This window comes from Stenella coeruleoalba (assembly GCF_951394435.1).
Source record: "Stenella coeruleoalba genome assembly, chromosome: 13".
Lineage (NCBI taxonomy): Eukaryota > Metazoa > Chordata > Mammalia > Artiodactyla > Delphinidae > Stenella > Stenella coeruleoalba.
In genome coordinates, this window is record NC_137159.1 from 15,509,511 (window position 1) to 15,527,495 (window position 17,985).

Below are 17,985 nucleotides of genomic sequence, written 5' to 3' on the forward strand. Positions count from 1 at the left end.
CTGCAGACCACACACATTTGAAAACCAGGCAGCCTGTCTAATCAAGACCCCATACAGAGATATGGAGCTGGAGTCAGAATTCTAGTACAAGGGCCACAGGATGGACACCAGATCAGGGCAGTGAGGTCTGAACAGAGGGGGAAAGGAGTGCCCAGTTGAAGGCCACTTTTCAGGGGACTTGGAGCTCTAATCACAGGGAGGAAGCTGTTAAGGGTCTAAGCCCACTCCAACAGGAGCAGGTGAGAGTGAAATTATTGTAAGAAAAATGAAGACTTGCCGACTGACAAGATATATATGTGTAAAGGAGGAAGAATAAAAATAATCCTGAAACAGTGTAGGTGATTGAGAGAATGGGGCCACCGATTTCAGGAGCAGACTCTGGAAGGGAAGCAGATTTTGTGAGTGAAGCACAGCTGTGGAGATCAATCTCGTGCTCTTGAATTTGACCTACTGCATTCAACCAGGAGATGGTGCTCCTTAGGTCAGAGCAGAGCTGGGAGGCAAAGCTGTGAGATACAGAGGCAAGGGATGTACAGAGATCAGGGACTGAGTTGAAACAACTTGGGTTCAGACAGAACAGGGCCCTCAGCATTTCACAATGCCATTTGTAAGCTTTTATTTAATTCTTTTTATTGATTTATTTTTAACCTAATACACTTCTTGTCTCTATTAAAATACAAATTGAGTGTACCTGAACAATTGCATGGAAGAAACACATGCCGAATATTATTTGTCTCCATTTTCTTCCAAGTATGTTTTCTTCAAAAAATGAAGGTGTCATTTCGGTAAATGCTCGTCTGATATTTGCACGTAAACCTTTTGGAGGCTCATTGGTTACCTGTAGAGACACCCGCGGCAGAGAGGGTGGTTGTACAGATACACGTTATTTCCGAATAACACAAATAGGCTGAAGCCAGTGAGGGGACGTAAATAACCAATGCCTGGGAGGCGTTCCTGCCCTGTTTGCGCCTGCTGTGTATCTTGCTCGGCCTCAGTCTCTGGAGAATAGGGGGTCCTCAGACCTATAGTGTGTGAACCACCTCAACAAGAACCTCAGACACTTCCATTTGGGGTCCATTTCTCTAAACATGGACCAGAAAGGATGCTTAGGCTTTCTGCACTGGATTTTCTGGTCATCTCGACATACGGCATCACCCCACACTTTGCCTTGATGGTACAGGGCAGACAGGGAAGAGGCATCCCTGGTTCCTGGGTGATCATATGCAGAGGCTTCCCATATATTGGAAACTTCCAGCCTTGCAATCCAGCAACCATACTCCCTGTGGGCCTTCCTGTTTCCCAAGTGCTGGAACATTCTCTTAACTCTGGGAGGGGTTCTGTACTCGTTCCTCTGCATCCTTGACGTTTTCTTATAGAGGGGAAGAGTGGAGATGTTGAACGACCAGCAGCACTAGGGCACGTAAGGATGGGCAATGGCCTGGGAAATTCTTTCCCCGCTCACTCTCCGGTGAAGGGACACCGACTCCCTCTTCCCCACCTGGGCCACCCGGACTCTGACACAACCTGACACAAGCCTGGGCTTCCTGGACCCACTCGGCGAACACCCTGAGGCCAATCATGTTACAGGCCAACCATACGTTACCTTGACAGAATTTTGAAGAACTGTAACAGGAAATGTATTACTAGGCATGGAACTTAAAAAAAGTCGAAATGTGTCCTTGATAACAATATCTGTTTAAAACAAAGACAAAACAACAAAAAAGGAAAATGCATACCTCTTAGTAACACTTTTCTGTAAGAAATAATTATTATAGCATAGCAAAAAAAATATGCTGTAAGTTCTGTTTAAAGACTAGGTTTTCTATTTTAAGTATTTTATGTTGTAACATCTTCTAGAATAGAGGTGAGGGGACTCTTTACAGAAGCTCTTCACACAAGTCAGTTTGGCAGTCTAGAGGCTGGCACATTTGAGTAAAGAAATTACTCAATTATTTTCTCAATTATTCAGTTTAATTTCACGTTAATTTTCAATACATGATAGAGATGCTAAGGGCCTTTCCTCTGAAATTGGGAAAATTTTCAGTTGAAAGAGAGGACAGTTACTACATTTACGCTCAAGAAGGGGTTTTAGGTTTTGTTTGTTTTTATTTATTTTTAATTTTTTTAGCCATTCAATTTAAGGAAAATTGCGTGAACATGGCCAGAAAGCCCTCTGGAGAAAAAAGAAATTTGTCCCTTCTGCAGAGATGTTGCAAAGGGAGCTCAGGGAGCAGGGAAACAGAGACCTCACATACAGCATCAAGAAGTTAAGTCAATATACGCTTCCTTTCTGAGCTGTGGACAGAGAACCTAAGAAAGAACAAGCTCCATTCCAGGTTCAAAAGGCCAAAGCAGAGCTGGGAAAATCATTGATCGCATCACAGGAAGACACAGGCATCATCGAAGGAGGCCTTTCTTGGCATTGGTCTCTAAGTACAAGTGACGGTGTTTCTCCAACACTCTCGGCTTGCTCCCTCCGAGGCAGGACCCGGGCACTAGCTGTTCCTTCTACCTGAATGCTCTTCCTTTAGACTCCCTTACTTTCTTCAAGTGTTGGTCAAATGCCACCTTCTCAAAGAGGTCTATCTAGACCACGCCATTTAAAACTGCTATCCACCCTTCTTCCTCACCCCCATTCCATCCCAACCTTTCTGTTTCTCCTTACTTTCCTTTTAATTTTTTCCAAAGCACCGAACACATTCTATCATACCTTATAAATTACTTATTTGTTATGTAGTTTGTTCATTGTCTCTCTCCCCTCACTAGCATGTAAGCTCAATGAGGGCAGATGACTATGGTTATTTTGTTCACCAACATACCCTAAGCATCTAGAACAATGCATGGTATGCGGTAGATTCTCGAATATTTATTAAATGAATGACTGCAGATTAAAGCTGAATTTATGCTTCTTGGTTTGGTAATCTAAATTCATGAGCTACATTAAATAGCTAAAATTTAAAGTTAATTCTAGTACAATTCTAGAACAGCACTAAAGTTGCTTGTATGGTAAAAACTATTAGGCATAAGTCAAAATCATCAAAGTCTTAGGGCTAATGATTTCATTAACCAAAAGAACCAAAGAGTGAAAAAGGTCAGGTTTAGAGAAGCATTTTTTTAAAGTACCTTTTCTCTTATAATTGCAAAAGCATCAAGAATCTTAACTTTCATAGACGTCATAGAAGTTTAGGGCTGGAATGGAATTAGAAATCATCTTAGTTGTGGGACTTCTAGCAATGACGTTATGCAGTCATTTTATTGCGGGGGAAACTGAGGTCCAGAGAAGAGGCGTGATATGTACAGTCAGGAAGTGGTGGGGGTGAAACTCTAATCAGGTCTTAGAATTTCAAGCCCAGAGGGTTTTTTTCTTCCTCTCTCTCTTTTTTCTTTCATTCACTTTCTCTTTTCAGTTTATTACCTGAATGTATTTTTTTTTTTTTCTGGTTCAAGTTAAACATAAGAACTCAAATGGTTAAGTTAATAAACAATTGTAACGAGGGCCAGGAGAGGATTTTTCTAGCCACTTAAACACTTAAAATCCATCAACACCTTCGCTGGCTTCCATAGCCCATCCAGCCTCCTTGAAGGTCTGGCACTCTTGTCCAGGTCATTGTGAAGCTGAACTACAGGTCCATACTTGGAAGGCTCACACAGTACCACTGCAGCAAACTGCTTTTTAGATGACTTCCCAGCATTTTTTTTTCCTAATTATAATCCTAATCAGGATTAGGAACAGTGGTAAAGAACTTCTTGTCATTTTTCTTTAATTATGTAAATAAAAATAAGCCACAGGCCCAGCGGGAAGCAAGCCATCTCTTATTTGCATCGCAAAGAGTGGAAAGAGTGGAGATTCTGGATGGCAGGAAAGAGTGGAGATTCTGGATGGTAGATGCTAATGACTATCTATCCTTGATGGAAGCAGCCTGCAGAAGACAGGGCAGGGGATACCCAGGGAATGAGGGGCCTTCTAGGGGAAGGCTGCTAAGCCCTGGTTGTGGCTTGGTAACCAGTGCAGGCTGGCCGCACTGTAAAGGAGCATCTCTTCAAACTTAATAGGTAGCAATAAGGAAAGTCACATGCAAGATCATGTGCATATCTCTCACCTTCCTAGAAAGCCCTCTGTGGTCAGGGCAAAAAGGAGGACCCCAGAGAAAGGGCCCTGGATATCCCAGGCTGGGTATCCTCCTTCATGGCTTCCAGGGAGAGTGGTAAAGTGGGGTGCACACAGCTTATTACCAATAATACAGTTCCTAAGGTTTCAACTGTTTTTACACTATTATATAAAAATGAGTAGATTCTAAGTCCACTTCTTCTCTCTTTGCAGTCCGTTATACTTTCTTGAGTGGGAAAGAAGGTGGTGATATTATAGTTAGTGGTGGCAACCATGACTCATGCTGGGCACCCCCATGAGTGTGTGTGTGTGTGTGTGTGTGTGTGTGTGTGTGTGTGTGACTATGAGACACATGTGAAGGTTGATTATCATGTGGGTTACAGAGGATAAAAAGTGGTAAAACACTACTCTGAGAATTGGTTCTAATTTGAACCTTGTTCCTGAACTTCTCTCATTCTGTAGCGAAAGATTTAATTTCCTTGTTTTGTCGTAAGTCCAGTTTCTATTTCTTTTCATCATGCCTAGATATAATTTAGTTTGAATTCGAATGGCCTCCCATAGAAGGCAACATGAAACAGAAATGATCCAGGGGATCATACCTTCAGCTTGGAGTCTGAACATCTTTATTTGAATCTGGGTTGTGTAACTTAACTACACCCCTCTAGATCTCAAATTTCTCCTTTTTAATATGGGTAAAACAATGCCAACAATAAATAATTATTACAAGGATTGGATTCAATAAGAAAGGCCACGCAAAAAAGGTATTATACAAATGCTATGTGCTCCACATACTTGAATCTGTGAAGGTTTTAATTAGCTCCTCCATTGCCAACATCCAAGAAACAGCAAGATGGCAGTTTTGCAAAAATACCCAGTTTCCTGATTTCATTGCATCTTTGATCATTCTTTCAGCAATCGGTCCTTGTCCTTGCCCCAGGGAAATTGACTGCACCCTGAATTGAACAACAACAACAATGAAATGCTGTTTTATATTATTTTTAAGCAATGCAAGTATCAAGAAATGTAAATATGGTAGGCTCTTGCCTAGCATATGCACGCATTTCAAATCCTCATTCTGATAGATGTGCAAATGTTTTTTCTTATTTTCTTGTTTTTAAAAATAGTTTTTACTATAACACACAGAAGTGCAAAAAACAAATTTATGGTTCTTTGAATTATCTCAGATAAACATCTGTGGTTGAAAAGAGAACTTTGCCAACACTCCAGGGACATTTCTCCTATGCCCCTTTCTACTCCAATCATTTTCCCTTCCTCCATCCTGAAGGTATCCATGGTCCTGATTCCAACGCTATAGGTCAGTTTTTAAAAAAACTTTTGAAAAATTGAAGTGTAACATATTTACAAAAGTACACAAATCATTAGTGTACGGCTTAATGAGTTCTCCTAAAGGGAATGTACGCATGTAGCACCATATAGGGCAAAAAAAAAAAAAAAAAAAAGAACATTACTAGCACCCTCCCAATCAGTATCCTTCCTTATTCTCAAAGGCAACAACTATTTTGAATTCTAACACCATAGATTAATTTTGCTTGTTTTTGAATTTATATAAATGGAATCAAATAGCATATATATTTTTATATTTGGTCTATTTCGATCAACAATATTTCTTTAGATTAATTCATATTATTGTGTGTCATTGTAGTTCATTTTCATTGCTGAATAATATTCCACTGTGTGCTTATATCCCAATTCATTCATCCATTCTGCTCTTGATGGACATTTGGGTTATTTCTGGTTCTTAGTTGTTGCAAACCATGCTGCCATAAACATTCCATAGATGTCTCTTGATATACATGTACTCTGTTTTTATAAAAAAATTATTTTAATTTGTTTATTTTTGGCTGCGTTGGGTCTAAGTTGCTGTGTGTGGCTTTCCCTAGTTGCAGCAAGTGGGGGTTACTCTTCATTGTGGTGTGCGGGCTTCTAATTGCGGTGGCTTCTTTTGTTGTGGAGCACGGGCTCTAGGTGCATGGGCTTCAGTAGTTGTGCCTTGCAGATTCTAGAGCACAGGCTCAGAAGTCGTGGCACATGGGCTTAGTTGCTCTGTGGCATGTGGGATCTTCCTGGACCAGGGATCAAACCTGTGTCCCCTGCATTGGCAGGTGGATTCTTAACCACTGCGCCACCAGGCAAGTCCATACATGTGTATACCGTTTTGTTGTGTATATCCCTAGGAATGGAACTGCTGTTTGACAGAGTATGTGTATGTTTAACTTTTTTTATAATATCAAACTGTTTTTCAAAGTGATGCCACCATTCCACACACCTACCAGCAATAGATGAGAGTACTTGTTTTTTCCACATCCTTGCTGACACCTGGTGGATATATAATGGTATCTCACTGAGGTTTTAAATTGTTTCCCCTTTACATAGGTTTATTTATTCGACTTTGGCTATTCCCTTTTATATCCCTCCCCTCTTTTTTTCTACTGGTTCACTTGTATTTTTCTTATTGATTTCTGAGAGTTCTTTACATTGGATATAAACCCTTTGTTATTATTTATTTATTTTTATTGTCTCCATAGTTTTGCCTTTTCCAGAATGTCATATACTTGGAATCATACAGTACATAGCCTTTTCAGATTGGCTTCTTTCACTTAGTAATATGCATTTCATGGCTTGATAGCTCATTTCTTTTGAGTACTGAATAGTATTCCATTGTATAGATATATCATGGTTTATTTATCCATTCATGTACTAAAGGACATCTATGTTGCTTCCCAGTTTTGGCAATTATGAATAAAGCTGCTATAAACATCCTTGTGTAAAGTAGGTTCTTGTGTGAACATAAGTTTTCAAGTCTTTTGGGTAAGTACCAGATTGCTGGCTCATATGATAAGAGTATGTTTAGTTTTGTAAGAAAACACCAAACTGTCTTCCAAAGTGGCTGTACCATCTTGAATTCTCACCAGCAATGAATGGGAGTTCCTGTTGCTAGTATGCATTAATACAACCTATTTCATGTCCAGTAACCTTGCTAAATCCATTAAATAAATTTAAGATACCATTTATCAGAGTAGAAGAATGTCTTATTTCTGGTTTTCTCTTTTTAAGAAATGATTTCCAGATTCTTAGTTTACTGGGACTTTTCCCCCCATGAATGCATGTTGAATTTTAACAAATGCTCTTTCTGTGTCTATTTAAATAATAGTTTTCTTCTTTTTTAAAAGGATTTCTCTCCTTTATTCTTTTAATGTGATGAATTAGTTTTCAATATTTTAACCATCCTTACATTACTGAAATAAACCCAGCATTGTGGGAAGGTTTTTTGTAATGAATTCAATTAACTATTATTGGACTATTTAGATATTCTGATTATTCTCAGTTTCTTTTAAAGTTGTGTTTTTGGAAGAATTTTTCCATTTCATTAAAATTTTCAAATTCATTGGCAAAATTAAAAAAAAGTAACATGCTCTTATGACCATTTTAATGTCTGCTGGTCTGTAGTGATATTCTCTTATTCATTCATGATACAATTTTTTTGGATCTCTTTCTCTCTCTCTCTCTGTCTGTCTCTCTCAGTAGTTTCAGCAGAGATTTATATTTTATTAAACTTTTCAAAAAAAAACTTCTGTTCTTTTAGATCTTGTCCATCGAATGTGTATTTTCTATGTCACTAATTTCTGCTCTTAGCTTATTATTTTTTCCTTCTGTTAGAGTTTAATAATTAAGTTTCAGATTGCCTAATTATTCTTAGTGGGAATATTAGCTTGACATTTCTGAAACCAGAAGTTATTAAACATGCATAAATTTACTGTTAGGTGCCTCATTTCTAAACCTTAATGGTTTTTGATATGTTACACTGTTTTTGTCATTTACTTCCACTTATTGGACAATTGCTGTTATGATTTCCCTTGAACAGACAGATTGTTCAGAGGACATTTTTTTCTTTTCCAAATATTAAAAAAATTAAGATTGATTTCTAAGATTTACTGTGGGCAGAGAATGTTTGTCATCTTTTTGAAATACGTGTCTTTTTCAGAACATGGTTAATTCTTATAAATGTTCCTTATGTACTTAAGATCTTGCATTTGTTCTATTTGTTGAGTGTAAAGAGCAAGGTTGTTAATTTCATTAATTCATTGTCGAAATATTTTATATCCTTACCAATTTTGCAAATCTTATGTGCTTCACAGTAGTTATCATTATAGATGTGTTAAAAATTTCCACATTAATGTTGATTTACCAGTTTCTCCTTGTATCAATTTCTCCAGTTGTTGCTTTACATATTTCAAGCTTTGTTAGTTGTTTACAATTGGTGTTTCTTCTTTGTGTTTTTTTTTCTTGTATATCATATATTCCCCTCTTTATCTCTAATATGTATATATCTTTCCTCAAACTTGATTTCGTGATATGCATTGGAACTGTTAACAGCTTTCTTTTGGTTAGTATTTGCATAGTATATCTTTTGCATCTCTTTATTTTCTATCTTCCTGTGCTGTTTTTGTGTTGCATTTACATTTTCTAAGTAGTATAGAATTGAATGTTGTTTTGAAAATCCAGTTTGATTTTCTTTATCTTTTCACAGGTGAGATATTTACTCTTATTTAGGTATCGGTTGGCCAAAAAGTTGGTTCGGGTTTTCATAACATGGAAAACCCGAACGAACTTTTTGGCCAACTAAATATTTGGATTAATTTCTACTCTTTCGTTTGACTTTTTGGTTTACTATGTTTTATCTTTGAATTTTTTTCTTCTTCTCTCCTATCTAATGTTGGATTAAAATTTGCATTGTATATTCTTCTTTTGTCCCTCTGCTGGCTTGGAAGCTATACATTATATACTATTTCAGTATTTTCCCTTAAAATTTCAACATACTCATTCAGCTACAAATTTTCCTACAGCAATATAGAGCTATTCTGTACTTCTTTTTTCCTCCTGAATACATCAGGAACTTAGCACACATTAACTACTATTAACACCCCTCTCCATTCTCTGATTGCTGTCTTGAATTGTTTTACCTTTAATAAATTCCTATGAAATATTTAAGACATACAAAAGTTATAAAGTTAATATTTACAATAAGTATCCAAGTACCCGCAACCCAGCTTAAGAAGTAAAACATTATCTACGTGATATAAGTCTGCAGCGTGTCCTTCCCTGTTCACTTCTTTCATTACCCAAACTTCACCTCCCAAGGTCACTACTATCCTGGTTTTAGTATAACTTCCCTATTTTTCTTTATACTGTTATTGAGAAAATATGACTTCCTAAACAATGTATAATATATATGTTTAAAAATTTTATACATTATATCAAACTTCTCCAATATTCTGTAGTTTCTGTGCAACTTAAATCTTTTGCTCAATATTAGTTTGTGTGACCCATCCATATTGATATACGTAGTCATAGTTATTCATTTTCATGGCTATAGTGTATTGTATTTAATTTTATGAATAAACCACAATTTATATAATCATTTTTCTAGGTGGGCAATTTGGTTGTTTCCAGTGCTTTTTTTTTGGTATTATAAACGTTTCTCCAAATGTTCTTGAACATGGCTTCTTGCATGCCTGTGACTGATTTTGTTGGAACACGCAAATTCAGTAGTGAATTGTTGGGATATGGGGAATGCTACCTTCAACTTTAATATACTGCTAATAATTCTTCAAAGTGATTTTAACCAATTTTTTACTCCCTCTTGCAATATGAATGTTTCTACAGCTCCCTATCTTTGCCAACATTTTGCTAATTTGATGAGTATGAAATGACATCTTCTAATGGTTTGAATTTGTTGTTTCCTAATTACTTGTGAGGTTGGACATCTTTTCATATGCTTATCAGGATTTAGATTTCCTTTCTGAGAATTTCCCTTTCACGTTTTTTGTCTTTATTCCTATCGAACTGTTTTCTTTTTCTTATTAATTCACAACAGCTCTTAAAAGTTCTGTATACTAATTCTTTGGTAGGACTTCAGAATCAAAGGCAAATGTGTAAGACCATTTGATGGTCAATTTTATGTGTCAACTGGGTCACATGGTGCCCAGACATTAGGTCAAACATTATTCTGAATGAGTCTGTGGGGGTGCTTCTGGGTGAGATTAATATTTGAATCAGTAAACTGAGTAAAGCAGATTGCCCTCCTTAATGTGGATAGGCCCCATCCAATCAATGGAAGACCTGAATAGGACAAAAAAGCTGAGTAAGAGGGAAATCCTTTTGCCTGACTGTTTGAGCTGGGTCATTGCTTTTTTTCTGGCCTTTGGATTCAGATAAAAACACTGGCTTTTCTTGGGTCTTGAGCTTACTAGCTTTCAGACTGGGACTTATTACTCCTGGCTTTCAAGCCTCTGGACTTGGACTAGAACTACACATCATTTCTCCTGGGTTTCTATCTTGCTGACTGCAGATTTTGGGTCTTATCAGTCTCCATAATCATGTAAACCAGTTTCTTATTTTACATACATAATATATATACACATATATAGGATAAAATATAGATAGGGTATTATATACATATTATATTTTTATACATCCCATTGGTTCTGTTTCTCTGGAGAAGCCTGACTAATATAGATTATGAACTTCAAAGAACAGATGGGATCCATCATCTTGTAATTGCCAGTCCAGGGACCAGGCCAGACCAGCCACTCCATGCAAGGGCCTGTCAGAGCTGGAGATGACTTCCTAGATATGAGACCCCCTACTCTCCTCTGACACTCTGTGGTCTTGTGCACTTTCCTACCCATCAGGACACCATCTTGGGGAGGAGTGGGGGAAGAAGGAGTAAGGAAGACTGAACTTTCATGAGAAAGAAGCCAAATCAACTTACCCTGGAGACATTTAAACCAGAAGAAAATATAATATTGTAAATTCACAAGTTTAAACTTTCCCCTCCCTCTCTTAACCAGCAGAGTAGAAGCTCAGGAGAAAGATGAGATTAATAATACAACATAAAGAGCTATGGAATTTTTTGCACATTTGAGCATAAGGAATAAACTACAATCCTTTTACAGTTACATTAAAATTGTCTTAAATAACTAATCACTATTGCATTAGATTATTATACTTCAACATTTTAAACAATCTCCCCTTTGCTCAAATGAAGTTTACATCTGATCTTATGATATTTAACACCATTTAACAACATGCATAGCTAAATATTAAAGTGTCTTAATTTATTTAGTAAGGAATACCTGAATTAGGAATTTACACTCCACAAAGGGAAGAAAAAAGGCAAATTTTAACAAGGAGATGTTCATATGAATTATTAAAACTGCACAATATGACCTTACCGTTCTGAATACCCGCTGTCCCGGGCAAACCTCTGAAATGCACCCATGGGATCTGAGCCTGTGCTTAAGATAAATACCAGGGGAGTTTTGTATGACATGTCTTGATACAGAGAGGGCAGGTCCATGGGTGGTGTCTCTACAAAGGATTTCCCAAGAGTTTCTATTACAAAGTCTGTAAGAGCAAAAACCACCTGAAAATTGAAAGGAAAAACATTACAAAAATACTGGATGAGGTTCCAATTCAACAATGTATCAGAAATTCTAGCCAGACCTATTAGGCAGGATAAAGAAATAAGGAATTCAAATCAGAGAGGAAGAAGTAAAAATGTCACTATTTGCAGATGATAAGATCTTATACAGTTGACCTTTGAACAACATGAGTTTGAACTGCACAGGTTCACTTATACGGTGGATTTTTTCCAATAGAAATGTACTATAGTACTACACAATCCATGGTTGGTTGAATCCTCAGATGAGCAACCACAGATACAGAGGGCTGACTGTAAAGTTATATGTAGATTTTCTATTGTGCAGAGGGCCAGTGCCCCAACCTCTGCATTGTTCAAGGGTCATCTGTGTATAGAAAATCCTAAAGACTTCACCAAAAAACCGTTAGACCTAATAAATGAATTAAGTAAAGTTGCAGGATACAAAATCAACATACAAAATCAGTTGTGTTTATACACACTACAGTGAAATATCTGAAAGAGAAATAAAGAAAACTATCTTAAATCAGAAAGGAAAAAACAAATACTGTATATTAATGCGTATATGTGGAATCTAGATAAATGGTATAGGTGATTTTATTTGCAAAACAGAAATAGAGACACTGATGTAGCGAACAAATGTATGGACACCAAGGGGGGAAAGGGAGCAGGTGGGATGAATTGGGAGACTGGGATTGACATATATACACTATTGATACTATATATAAAATATATAACTAATGAGAACCTACTGTATAGCTCAGGGAACTCTATTCACTGCTCTGTGGTGACCTAAATGGGAAGGAAATCCAAAAAAGAGGGGATATATGTATATGTATAACTGATTCACTTTGCTGTACAGTAGAAACTAACACAACATTGTAAAGCAACTATACTCCAATAAAAATTAATTATAAAAAATAAAATAAAAAATAAATTAAAAAAAGAAAACTATCCACTTCCAATAGCATCAAAAACAATAAAATACTTAGGAATAAATTTAACCAAGGAAGTGAAAGATTTGTACACTGACAAGACATTGATAAAAGAAATTGAAGAAGACATAAACAAATGGAAAGATATCCTGTGTTTGTGGATTGTAAGAATTAATATTGTTAAAATGTCCATACTACCCAAAGCCATCTATAGATTCAATGCAATCCCTATCAAAATTCCATTGATGTTTTTCACAGAAATAGAAAAAAATTCCTAAATTTATATGGAACCACAAATGACCTGAAATTGCCAAAGCAATCCTGAGAAAGAAGATCAAAGCTGGAGGCAGGACACTTCCTGAATTCAAATTATATTCCAAAGGTGTAGTAATCAAAACAGTATGGTACCGACAAGAAAACAGACACGTAGATGAATGGAACACAACTGAGAGCCCAGAAATAAACCCACACATATATGGTCTACTACTAATATTTGACAAGAAAGCCAAGAATAATCAATGGGGAAAGAATAGTCTCTTCAATAACTGGTGTTGGACAAACTGGACATTCACATGGCAAAGAATGAAATTGGACCGCTATCTTACACCACTCATAAAAATCACCTCAAGATGAATTAAATATTTAAATATAAGACCCAAATCCATAAAACTTCTAGAAGAAAACAGAGGGGAAAATTTCCTTGACATAGTTTTAGCAACGAGTTTTTGGATATGACGCCAAAAGCACAAGCAATGAAAACAAAAATAAACAAGGGACTATACAAAACTAAAAAGCTCCTGCACAGCAAAAGAAGTAACCAACAAAATAAGAAGGCAACCTATGGAATGGGAGAAGGTATCTTAAAACCATACATCTGATAAGGTGTTAAAATCCAAAATATGTAAGAAACTCATGCAACTTAATAGCAAAACCAAACAATCTGGTTAAAAAATGGGCAAAGGATCTAAATAGGCATTTTTCCAAAGGAGATAAACAAATGGCCAACAGGTACATAAAAAGGTGCTCAACATCACTAATTATCAGGGAAATGCAAATCAAAACTACAATGAGCTATCACCTCACACCTGTTAGAATTGCTGTTAACAAAAAGACAAGAGATAAGTAGTGTTGGTGAATAAAAGGGAACCCTTTTGCATTGTTGGCAGGAATGTAAATTGGTGTAGCCACTATGGAAAACAGAATGGAGGTTCCTTAACAAATTAAAAATATAGCTACCAGATGATCCAGTAATCCCACTTCTGGGTATTTATTTGAATGAAATGAAGTCACTACCTTGAAGAGATATCTGCACCCCCATATTCATTGCAGCCTTATTCACAATAGCCAAGACATGAAAACAATCTAAATATGCATCCACAGATTAATGGGTAAAGACATTTGGTAAATATATACAATGGAATATCTTGCCATTTGTGATAGCAAAGATGGACCTCGAGGACATTATGTTAAGTGAAATAAATTAGAGAAAGATAAACACTGTATGGTATCACTTACATGTGGAATCTAACAGAGCTGAACTCATAGAAACAGAGAGTAGAATGCTGGTTGCCAGGGTATTGGGAGGGGGGAGAAATGGGGAGATGTTTCAAAGGGTACAAACTTCCACTTATAAGATGAATAAGTAGTAGCATTCGAATGTATAGCATGGTGACTCCAGTTAACAATATTATATATTTAAAAGTTAAGAGATTAATTCTGAAATGTTCTCACCACACACACACACACACACACACACACACACACACACACGGTAATTATGTGAGGTGATGGATGTGTTAATTAACCATATTGTGGTAATCATTTTGCAATATATGTATGTATCAAATCATCATGTTTTACACCTCTTAAACAATGTTACTTGTTAGTTATATCTCAGTAAATCTGGAAAAAAACAATATAGCTCAGGTAATGTAAATTAAAAAAATGTCTCTTTAGGTAACAATTCTATCATTCTAATATATTTTTATAAAAGGAAAATTATAAAGTAACATTTCCCCCCTCCAGAAACAAATTTAATAAAATAATGTAACACTCTTGAGAGACACTCAACATAACAGAAATAGAGGGGAAATTCCTCAACCTGTTAAGAGGTATCAATGAAAACCCCACAGCTAACATCATACTTAATGGTGAAAACTGAATGCTTTTCCTCCTAAGATAGGTACAAGGCAAGTACATCCACTGCCATTACTTCTCTTCAACATTGTCCTGGATGTTCTAACTAGGGCAAATAGTTAAGAAAATAAAATAAAAGATATCTAGATTGGGAAGGAAGAAGTAAAACCATCTCTATTTGCAGATGACAAGATCTTGTATATAGAAAATGCTATGAAACACAGTAAAAGTCTGTTAGAATAAACAAGTTCAGCAGGTTTGCAGTATACAAAAATATACAGCAATCAACTATTTCTCTACAGTAGCAGTGAGAAAACCAACAATGAAATTAAGAATGCAATTCCACTTACAATAGCAACAGAAAGAACAAAATATTTAGAAGTAAATTTAACAAGAGAAATGCAAAACTTAGTCTCTGAGAACTATAAAACATTGTTGGAATAAATTAAAGAAGATCTAAATAAATGGAAAAACACCCCATGTACATGGATTGGAAGACTTAATGTTAAGATGCAAATACTCCCTAAATTGATCTACAGAGTCCAATCAAAATTCTGATTGGTTTCTTTTCAGAAATTTCCAAGCTGATCCTAAATTCATATGGAAACTCAAGGGACCCAGAATAGTCAAAATAATCTTGAAAAAGAAGAGCAAAGTTGGAAGACTCACACTTCCCAATTTTAAAACTTGCCACAAAGCTACAATAATCAACACAGTGCAGTCGTGGCATAAGGGTAGACATATAGATCAATGGACTAGAACTGATATATTAGAAATAAACTCTCACAATTATGGCCAATTGATTTTTGGCAAGGGTGTCAAGATCATTCAATGGAGATAGAAGAGTCTTTTAACAAATGATGCTGGGACAACTGGATATTCACATGCAAAAGAATCAAGTTGGCTCCTTACCTAACACTATATAAAAATTAAATCAAAATGGATCAAAGATCTTGATGTAAGAGATAAAGTTTTATAACTCTTAAAAGAAAACATAGGAGTAAATCTTCATGACATTGAATTAGGCAATGGCTTTTTAGATGTGGCATCAAAAGGATGAGTGACAAAAGAAAAACAAATTGGAAATCACCAAAATAAAAATTAAAAAAATTTTGTGTTTCAAAGGACACCATAAAGAAAGTGAAGACAACCACAGAGTGGGAGAACTTTTTTTCTTTCAAATAATGTATCTGTTAAGGAAATTTTATTTAGAATATACAAAGAACTCTTTCAACTCCATAAGAAAAAGACAAATAGTTTTAAAAAATGGCAAAGGATCTGAAGAGACAGTTCTACAAATAGCCAATAAACACAAGAAAATATGCTCACTGTCATTAGACACAAGGACACCTCAAGAAAATTACAGACCAATATCCTTGATGAATAGATGCCAAATCCTCAATGAAATATTAGCGAACAAAGTTCAAAAATACATTAAAAGGATCATACACATAATCAAGTGGGACTTATTCCAGGGATGCAAGGATGGTTCAACATTCGCAAATCAGTCACTGTGATACACCACATTAACAAAATGAAAGATAAAAAACATATAGGCACCTCAATAGATGCAGAAAAAGGCACTTCCCTGGTGGTGTGGTGGTTGAGAGTCCGCCTTCCAATGCAGGGGATGCGAGTTCTATCCCTGGTCAGGGAACTAAGATCCCACATGCTGTGGGGCAACTAAGCCCATGCGTCACAACTACTGAGCCCACACACCACAACTACTGATCCTGTAAGCCACATCTAGAGAGCCCATGTGCCGCAATAACAGAGCCCACGTGCTCTGGAGCCCATGAACCACAACTAGAGAGAAGCCCGTGTGCCACAATGAAGAGCCCTTGCACTGTGACAAAAAATCCTGTGTGATGCAACTAAGACCTGAAGCAGCCATAAATAAATAAATAATAAATATTAAAAAATAGATGCAGAAAAAGCATTTGACAAAATTCAATACACATTTATGATAAAACTTCTGACAAAGTGGGAACATACCTCAACATAATAAAGGCCATATATGACAAGCCCACAGCTAACATCATACTCAGTAGTGAAAAGGTAAAAGCCTTTCCTTTAAGAACAGGAACAAGGCAATGATGCCCACTCTTACTATTTTTATTCAACATAGTATTGGAAGTCCTGGCCAGAGCAATTAAATAAGAAAAAAAAAAAGACATCCAAATTGGAAAGGAAGAAATAAAACTGTCACTGTCTGCAGATGACATACTGTCATATATGGAAAACACTAAAGACTCTATCAAGAAACTGTTACAACTAATAAATGAATTCAGTAATATTGCAGGATACAAAATCAAGACACAAAAATCTGTTGTGTTTTTACATACTAATAACAAACTATATGAAAGAGAAAAGAAGAAAGCAATCCCATTTACAATTACATTAAAAAGAATAAAATATCTAGGAATATATTTAACCAAGAGATGAAATACCTGTATATTGAAAACTACAAGACATTAATGATGAAACATTGAAGAAGACACAAATAAGTGGAAAGATATTCTGTGTTCATGGTTGGGAGAATCAATATTGTTAAAATGTCCACAATACCCAAGGCAATTTGCAGATTCAGTGCAATCTCTATCAAAATTCCAACGGCATTTTTCACAGAACTAGAATAAATAATCCTAAAGTTTGTACAGAACTGCAAAAAAACCTCTAATAGCCAAAGCAATCTTGAGAAAGAAGAACAGAGCTGGAGGCATCACACTCCCTGATTTCAAACTATGTTACAAAGCTCAAGTAATTAAAGCAGTATGATATTGGCATAACAACAGACACACAGATCAATGGAACAGAACAAAGAGCCCAGAAATAAACCCAGGCATATATGGTCAGTTAAATTACATCAAACGGGTCAAGAATATAAAATGGGGAAAGGACGGTTTCTTCAATTAATGGTGTTGGGAAAACTAGACAGTCACATGTAAAAGAATGAAACTCAGCCACTATGTTACACTATACACAAATATTTACTCAAAATGGATTAAAGACTCAAACATAAGACTTGAAGCCATAAAAGTCCTAGAAGAAAACATATGCAGTAAACTCCTTGACACAGGTCTTGGTAATGATTTTTTGAATCTGACACCAAAAGCAAAAACAACAAAAGTCAAAATAAATAATTGGGGCTACATCATACCAAAAAGCTTATGCACTGCAAGAGAAACTATCAACAAAATGAAAAGGCAACATATTGAATAGTAGAAAATATTTGCAAATCTTAGATAAGGGGCTAATATACAAAATATACAAATAACTCATGCACCTCAATAGCAAAAAGCCCCCAAACAATCCAATTAAAAAATAGGCAGAAGATTTGAATA

The 17,985-nt window shown here is 36.1% G+C and overlaps 1 protein-coding gene across 1 annotated transcript in view; it reads right to left on the reverse strand.

Annotated features, from left to right (window-relative positions):
• Window positions 1-17,985, reverse strand: part of DNAH6 (dynein axonemal heavy chain 6) — a 288,563-nt gene that overhangs the window by 32,768 nt on the left and 237,810 nt on the right. The window contains exons 63-66 of the mRNA XM_079940119.1: window positions 11,365-11,555; window positions 4,901-5,061; window positions 1,604-1,692; window positions 692-838 (exon numbers count right to left, since the gene is read on the reverse strand). Coding sequence (XP_079796245.1) covers window positions 692-838; window positions 1,604-1,692; window positions 4,901-5,061; window positions 11,365-11,555 — 588 coding nt within the window. The remainder of the gene's footprint in view (window positions 1-691; window positions 839-1,603; window positions 1,693-4,900; window positions 5,062-11,364; window positions 11,556-17,985) is intronic.